Source organism: Portunus trituberculatus, chromosome 48 (assembly GCF_017591435.1).
Source record: "Portunus trituberculatus isolate SZX2019 chromosome 48, ASM1759143v1, whole genome shotgun sequence".
In the NCBI taxonomy this organism is placed as follows: Eukaryota; Metazoa; Arthropoda; class Malacostraca; order Decapoda; family Portunidae; genus Portunus; species Portunus trituberculatus.
In genome coordinates, this window is record NC_059302.1 from 9,961,938 (window position 1) to 9,970,924 (window position 8,987).

General features: G+C 37.8%; 1 protein-coding gene across 1 annotated transcript in view; it reads right to left on the reverse strand.

Annotated features, from left to right (window-relative positions):
- Positions 1-6,558: 6,558 nt before the first annotated feature.
- LOC123498408 (antifreeze protein Maxi-like) overlaps positions 6,559-8,987 on the reverse strand; it is a gene marked incomplete at its 5' end in the record, with an annotated part of 11,734 nt that continues 9,305 nt past the window's right edge. Inside the window, one exon of the mRNA XM_045245514.1 lies at positions 6,559-6,672. Coding sequence (XP_045101449.1) covers positions 6,559-6,672 — 114 coding nt within the window. The remainder of the gene's footprint in view (positions 6,673-8,987) is intronic.

Consider the following 8,987-nt stretch of genomic DNA (forward strand, 5'->3'; position numbering starts at 1 on the left):
AATAGCTTTCTGGCTTAGGGTCTTTTAACTTGTTCTCTATCGTAAAATGTCTCAGGTAGTTCCCTAGCGTTGGTTATCATTAATATTTTTCTAGCAGAGATTTCTTAGATACGTCTCTGTCTTGATCTCTCTTAGCTTAGGAGCTCTTACATAGTTCTCATTCTTGGTGGCATTAACTATTTCTCTATCCTAGGTTCCCCTAAAGTAGTGTTTTTATCTTTTTCTCTTTTTAATTTTAATTTTCCCCTGTATTCTGGGTGTTGGTAGATAAGGTTATCATGAGTGCATCTACGTGATAATAGTCTGAGAGGAAGCTGGAAATTGTAATACTTTAAAATGAATTTAAAAGATGTTTCCTTTCATTGTCCGTGTGGGGAACGTTAGGTACAAATATCAAAAGGTTTATTTGGGTACGGTTCCAGTTAGTACTTGTTAGAAAACAGATATACGTACATGGACAAAGAATCTCGATTTTTTCATGTACTTCTTTTATTATTGTAAGTAAAGATATACTTAAGAGAGTTTATTTTGCTGCGTATTAAGTTTGCTTCATATGTGTGTGTGTGTGTGTGTGTGTGTGTGTGTGTGTGTGTGTGTGTGTGTGTGTGTGTGTGTGTGTGTGTGTGTGTGTGTGTGTGTGTGTGTGTGTGTGTGGTAATGACTGAAGAAAACAAACATAAAAAAAAAACCTAACTTGGTCAAAATAAACAACTTCAGCATAACTTGTGTTTGTCTTGAGACTTGTGGGAAAAGTTAGATTTATTAAAAGTCGTATTTTTTTTTTTTTTTTTTTTTTTCTGAAGGATGCAAACTTACATATTTTGTGCTGCATTACGAGAACTGGGAGTGTCTAGGCAGGTAAAAGTAATGAAATTTGTGTGTGTGTGTGTGTGTGTGTGTGTGTGTGTGTGTGTGTGTGTGTGTGTGTGTGTGTGTGGAAAGGATAAACAAGTAAACAAGTAGGAGGATGGAATATTATTAAAATTCGTGGTTTATTTTACTATATATTTCATCATATACTTGCAAGGAGACAAGGAAAACACACAAGAACGTAGCTGGAGGAAGAGAAGGAGGAAGGAATAACACCAAAATCATTACTTTATATATTTTACCATTTCCGAATTAATAAAGAAAATGGAAGAAGTTGGAGAAAATACAAGTAAAGATGTACAAAGGAAAGAAGGAAAAGGATATAAATAAAGAAAGAAACAGTTTATGACTTCGTAATAACTCCCCTGGATAGTATAAAACAATATCATATTCCTGGCTGCTTTAACAAGTGAATATCTGAGTGATGCAAACTTAAAGAACAAAATATAACAGTGTAGTACTCGTATATCACAACTCAACCGGAGAGTGTAGAACAATTTCATATTCTTTGCTGCACACATTGACGAATAGCTGAGTGAAACATAGGAGAACAAAGACAACACTATAGTACTCATATATATTCCTACAGCAGTACACAACATTACTACCTCCAGAGTCACGGTGCGCGGGAAGCATAGCATTACACATCTCATTCTTTATTGGTGGCTAGTTGGCCTAAGATCGAAGAGAGTATATATTCAGTACAGTAAACCACATTCTAAGATTTAGGAGTGCCATTTTTCATAGGGTAATGTAGTAACCTGGTAACGATATGCTTCTCGTGGTGATAGAGTTGTGGAAATGCTTGGTGTGTGTGTGTGTGTGTGTGTGTGTGTGTGTGTGTGTGTGTGAATGAGAAGGTGAGCTAGGTTTGTTTATTTCCATTCGTTCATTCTTCTTCCTCATTTCTTCCTTCTCCTTCTTCTCTTCCTCCTCTATACATTTCTCTTACTCCTCTTCCTTCTATCGTTGTTGATATTATTATCGTTGTTGTTGTTGCTGTTGTTGTTGTTGTTGTTGTTGTTGTTGTTCTTCTTCTTCTTCTTCTTCTTCTTCTTCTTCTTCTTCTTCTTCTTCTTCTTCTTCTTCTTCTTCTTCTTCTTCTTCTTCTTCTTCTTCTTCTTCTTCTTCTTGTTCTTGTTCTTGTTGTTCTTCTTCTTCTCTTGTTTGTTCTTGTCGTTCTCCTCCTCTTCCTCCTCCTCCTCCTCCTCCTTCTTCACCACCACGTCCACCTCCACCACCTCCACCACCACCACCACCACCACCACCGTCACCCTCGTTGCAGCGGCGTGTCTGGTGTGGAAAATGCATGTGAATGGGAGGCCATCAGGGTGTTGGAGGGAATGAGGTAGTGCATTAGAAAGCAGGAGGAGAGAATCTGTGTCTGTAATGGTGTCTGTCTGCTTCATGTTGCATCGATAGCGGGGAAGTGCGTGATGAGTGTGATAATAGGTGTGGTGATGTGTGGTGAGAGTCTTTGTGATTAGAAAGGATGTAAAGTATAATGGTGATGTGTGTAGTGGTGGTGAGTGTTTGTGGCATGACTGGGATTTAAACCTTTTACTACCATGACACTTTTTCATATTCATTCTGCTTGCTATTTGGTGATTTTATACAGCTTCAGAAACTTAAGTGGTGGGGGAGGAGGAATTAGAATAGTGAAGAGTCTGCACCATTAATCTTCTGACCTCCATACACCCTTCCTAATGTCAATAAAATCGTTTAATGTCACCCCAGTTTCAAGGTAAATATACGTCCCCAGTGCTGAAGGATTTAAAGTACGTATAATGGTGAAAGAGATTATTGCAGTGTCTTTGGTGGTGAGGGTAATGGTGACGGTAAAATAGTGATGGTAGGTGTTTTTAAAGGTGGAGGAGGATGGTGAAGGAAATAATGGTGACGAGTGGTGAGAGCTAGTGGTAAGGATAGTGATGTGATAGGAATGAAGACGTGATGGTGAAAGAAATGACTGGTTCTTTGATGGTGATCTGTATAGTGATCGTAATGGCTTTATGGTGATACGGATAGTGACTTTTAAGGGGAATTGAGAAAAATAATGACATGCCACTTAATATACTGATAAAATGGTGATGATATGAAAAATGATGATGGAAATAATGACATGTGGACGATGATTGTGATGATATTGATAATGATAGTATAGATAACAGTGATGAGATGATTTAGACCAATATGGAACAGAAAAAAAAAGATAATAGTGATCGGTATTGCGATGAAAATGGTGATGATGGTGACAATTGTGATGATGGTGATGATGATGGAACAGGAGAAAGCTGAGGTGTATAGTGGAGTTGCTCGTTTCTCTTTACCAAGACGCAATTAAAGTAAGAGAGAGAGAGAGAGAGAGAGAGAGAGAGAGAGAGAGAGAGAGAGAGAGTGTGTGTGTGTGTGTGTGTGTGTGTGTGTGTGTGTGTGTGTGTGTGTGTGTGTGTGTGTGTGCCTGTGGGGATGAAAAGCTGGACAGTAGAAGAAAGAGTTTAAAGCGTTCTATGTGTTTTTTGTTCAGGTTTCATTGAGTAATTGCATCCGGTAATGGTAAACAGTGTGACGCCATTTGATACCCTCACGTCTAGCAGTGTCGCAACCAGGGGCCTGTAATCGTATTAAATAAAAAAAAAGCCGGTGATTGTCATATATATTAGCTATCGACACCTATCGGCTTAATATATGGATGGCTGCTACTTGGTGTGAGTGTGTGTGTGTGTGTGTGTGTGTGTGTGTGTGTGTGTGTGTGTGTGTGTGTGTGTGTGAGTGTATGTGTGTGTTGCAATGAGATCTAATCGCATTAAAAGCACTGTGATTAATTGTCGAGTATTGAGTTCTGATATGTTGCTGCTTTTTTCTATCTCTTATAATACTGCTTCTAGTTTCTTTCCATTGGTATTGGTTTTGTAATGGGATCTGATCGTATTAAAAGGGATGTGATTAAATTCTGATGCCATTTCTGTCTAATTGTTTTTTTTTTCTCTCTCTCTCTCTTACTTGGTTTCCTCCTCTTCTTTCGTTTTTTTTTCTTTTCATATTGTGTCCTCCGTTGGTACCCACTTGTGTGTCATATTGGGATCTGATCGTATTAAAAGCAGTCTGACTGATTATATTTTTCATACCATTTCTTTATACTTTTTTTCCATTACTCGCTTTTTTTCATCTTTTCCTTTTCTTTTCGTCTCCTCCAGTGTCATAATGGAATCTGATAGTATTGAAATGAGTTTGACTGATTATATTACCTTACCATGTCTTTATATTTTCTTCTACTATTTGCTTTTCTCATCTTTTTTTTTTCATTTCGTCCCCTCCAGTAGTACGTACGTATAATGGAATCTGATCGTACTGAAATGAGTTTGATTGATTATATTCTCATACCAATTCTTTATATTTTTTTTCTACTACTTGTCTTTCTGATGCTTCTTTTTTATTTCGTCTCCTCAGTGGTATTTACGTGTCATAAAGGGATCTGATCGTATTAAAAAGTTTGACTGTTGTATTATCGTACCATTCATGTTTTTTTTTCCCTCTCTTATTTGCTTTTCTTCTTTTTCATTCCTTTCTTTTCATCTCGTCATATTGGGTGTCATATTGGGATCTGATCGTATTAAAAGGAGTTTGATTAATCAGTATGTTTTATGTTTTGTACCTTTACGCACTTCTCCTCCTTTCTTTGCCCTTTCATCTTGTCCATTTCATTGGTATTTGCTGTGTTTTAATGGGATTCAGTCGTATTAAAGGGAGCCTTCTTGATTTTTATTTATTTAGCTGTGATACATTTTTTCTGTATAATATTTTCTCCTGCTATTTACTTTCCTATCTGTTCCTCTTACTCCCTTCCACTTTTCCTTGTGTTGGAATCGGATCTGAAAAAGGAGTCTGGTGTATATTAAACTTCGATACATTTACTTAATATTTGTTTCTACTCCTAATTTTTTTTCAGCCCTTTTGTCCTCTTCCATCTTGTTTAATTGGTACTTTAATGGGATATGATAGTATTAGAAGGAGTTTGATTTGATTGTTACTCTTATTTGTATTTATTCCTTTCTCATCCATTTCCTCCCTCCTATCGCTAGTTGTTCTGTTGCAATGGTGTCTAATGGTATTAAAAGGAATCTGATGAATTGGTGTGTGTTAATTTCTCTTACCCTTTCTCTATAATCATCTTTACCACTGATACTAGTTTTCTCTCCCTTACTTTTACTTCCGCCTTGTCCCTTCCATTACTACTTGCCGTGCTGGGATGGTTTCCAATTGCACTAAAGGGGTTTGATTAATTGGTGTGTGTAAACTGTTGACATCCTTCATTTTCTCTTAAGTAATCCTTTGTCTTCCCTTACTGTCTTTCCTGTCTACCTTCCCTTTCATCTGTCACTCTTACTCTTCTTCTAATCTTCCCCTTCCAATCTTCCTTCTTCCTCCCTTTCATCCCTTCCACTTCTTGTCTTTCCCTTTAGTCATTTCGTTTTTCCTCTCTCCATCACTTCCCCTTTTATTCTCTTTTTCTTTTCTGTTTTCTTTCTCGTTTACTCAGTCTTTAATACCCTTCTTTTTCATTCTCTTTCATTCCCCTTTCATTCCATCCTTTATCTTTCTTTCTATCTTCTATTTTTCCCTTTTCTCGCTTTCTTACGCTTACCATTCTTCTCTCATTTTGCCCTTTTCCTATCGTCTTTTTATCCATTTCCTCACCCTATCATATTTTCCCGTCCTTGGCTTCCCTTTCAAATCCTTCTGTGTCTCTCTCTTTCCCTCCCCCTGCCGCACTTCCACCCTTCCTTGCCTTTCACCGCATCTTTGGCATAAGGGATCTAATCACGTTAAAAGAGTCTGATTGTTTTAATATATATGCACACCGTTCCCCTCTCCCCTATCAGTCGTACAAGCTTCCTCCATCTCGTTATTACTGCTGCTGCTACTCCTGCTGCTGCTGTAGGATATTTAATAATGTTAAGAGTCCAATAATTGTTGTTGTCATTATGATATTTATTACATTAGTTAGAATTTACTTTTGTGTATTTATCTGGAGTTTTGTTGTTGTTAATTTGAGTTGAAGTTTCTTGTTGAAATGCCTAGGAAAGAGGATTTTTTTTCTTCTCTCTCAACCTCTCTCAACATTTTTTTTTTTAGGCACATTCAGGTAACATCTACTCTTCTACAGTGCCTTGGGTGTTAACAAAGGATGTGTCTCTTACATGAAAATAATAAAGAAAAGAAAAGAAAAGAAAAAGAAATGGAAAACCTCTTTTTTTTATGCCCGTGCAAGCTTTTTTCTTTTTCTACAGTACTGTAAATTTTGTTGGAAATGTATTGACTCCGGACAAAGAAATATCGATAATGATAAAATGGTGATTGGTGTTTACTATCACTTTGAATCTTCAGAACACTCCTCAAACAACAGGTTCATTAGCAAGGATCCAGGGACGAGCAGGATCTGAAACCCTACAGTCTAGACACTCGTATTTGTAAGTCCGCACCGAGCGTGGCTGGGAACAAAGTACAATACAAATAAATAATCAAATGAATAAGCAAGTGGATAGAATAAAATGAAATTATATGAAAGAAAAAATAAATTAAGGAAATAAAAACTGGCCAAGCACCTTTATTAGAAAGATGATAAAAAAGAGAGGAAGAAAGAAAAAAAAAAAAAAGGCTGAGTCAAACGGGAATACAATCCAGGAATCACTGAGATACACTCTGGTCGCCCACCAACATTTTCAAATTTTCCCTCAGTGGCAGCTGGAGTGTGCTATTTTTGTTACCGCACGTCTCTACAGTGCAGCGGTCCTCCTGGCCCTGCAGGGTACAGGATGGTTTGGCCAGGAGCACCTTTTGGTGTGCATCGCTAATGGAAAATGCGACCACAGTCTCGGAAACACTTTCCAGTTAGTAGCTTTAGACAGTGCATCTTTCTTACATGCTGACATACCTTGGTAAGACTCACCGTTTTGCCGTATTTTGCATTTTTGACCTATCTGTACGTGGGCGAAGGTTTCGGTCTCGCAACTCGCCTTGTCACTTGAGCTGCAACATGCAAAATGTGAGAATTAAATGCCATGACTTACTTCATATACGGAAATACCAGTTTTGTATATAAATGAGTAGAGAGAAAGGTAGACAGATAAATAGGCAGCGACTAACAGATTGTTAGGCAAAGATTCTTCTCAAGATACTTAATCCTTGATGAATTAATTTCTTTCAAACGTATTATAAAAGTTTGATGGAAAGAAGTATATTAGAAAAGCCTTCATTAATAAAACACCTTTGTGTTTCTGAAGAAAAATTGCATATTTTTCATGGGACAATTCTTGTTTGCAGGTTTTCATTTATTTATTTATTTTTTTTCTTTCTAATAAAATCAACCTAACCCAGCCTCTGACCACATTAGGTTTTCAAGAGGACCAAGGCATTTTTTATATCAACTTAACCTCCGTACCCAAATTAGGTCTTAAAGTCATTTGTTTTCTCTTTTTATAACAAAAATTAAAGCCCCCCCAGCACCTGGAGGAAGGACCTTTAAGGTACCCCGGCGTTTAAAGCAATCAGTACCTGGATATTCACAGGCTGTTGTACGAACAGGTTATTGTAGATCCCTAGCACATCCACAGCTCCGCAAACACTAACGAGTAATGTAGTACCAGATATATAACCTAACCTTGATACACGCAATGCTGATACCAATGGCCATAGTAATAAAGAATGCCTCTCATACATAGAAATAAATAAATAGTAGTAAATAAAATCAAACGAAAGAATTAACATACGTAAGATTTGAGATTCCCCGCTATTCCGGTGTCCCGAACCACTCACTTTGATGTGGGGATCCTAATTCCACTAAGAGAGACTTATTCTTGTGATACACCTCTCACAATAGCCTTGCCTTCCCTCCCCTTATCAGCCCAGCAGACTCACCACAACGCACTATTGTTCCCCTTCCATCTTCCCTCCTCTCTGTCCTTCCACCTCTCTTTTTCCATTCTTTCCCTTCCACTAATCACTTCTCTTCCTCTCTCCCCTTTTCATTCCTGCGTATCCCTGTCTCTTCCTTTCATTATTTATCGTGTCTCGTCATAATCATAACCACCATCACAACCACCACCACCACCACCAACACCACCACCACCACCAACAACAACAAACACCAGCATTTTGTTCGGTATCCTCATGAGTTTCCCAGTTTTCAGTCACAAACACTCTCTCCTATTGCATTCTATCGGCCTCCACTTGCCATCTCCAGGTACTGAGGGTGTCAGGAGCGCTAATTCTTTTGTTTATTAAGTGGGGGGGAGGTTACTAACTAATGAATGCTAAATATGGAATTATACTTTGGCCTAGGTTGTTCCAGACACTACTAGTTTTCTCCTCTATGGTCAAATAATATTGGATGATTAAAGAATTGAAAAAGAAAAATATTGCTCTTGTAAATTAAAGTACATTATGGTTACTTTCAAATTTTTATTACTATATTGATATCTTTTTTCTCCTCCTCCTCCTCCTCCTTCTCCTCCTCCTCCAAACGCACCTATACCACCTCCATCTCCACCTCCACTTCGCAGTCGTCATCTACTCACACTGATGCATATATATATAAACAACAAATTGCGAATAATTGAGTCCATATTAGTGAGGGTCTATACATGTATTCATAAGGGAGTATTAGTGCCGAGTTGTGAAATACTGGCGTGATAATTCCTGCTTTATTATTTGAAAGTTCTGCCTGGTTAATAGTGATAAAGGTGTATAGAATAGATTATTGCTGCGTAGTGGTGGTGGTGGTGGTGGTGGTGGTAGTGTTGTGTATGTGTGTGTGTGTGTGTGTGTGTGTGTGTGTGTGTGTGTGTGTGTGTGTGTGTGTGTGAGTTTTGTTTATTGTTGGTGCCTCTATTGTTATTCTTTATTTATTTGTTATTATTTTTGTTTATTTGCCTGTGTGTTTTACTTCTTTTTTATCAGTAGTTTATTGTGTGGCAGTAATGGTGGTGTTTGTGGTGGCGGTCGGGTGTGTGTGTGTGTGTGTGTGTGTGTGTGTGTGTGTGTGTGTGTGTGTGTGTGTGTGTATTACTACTTGGTGTTCGTACTGTAGTGTTATTATCCATTACTTTTATCTTTTT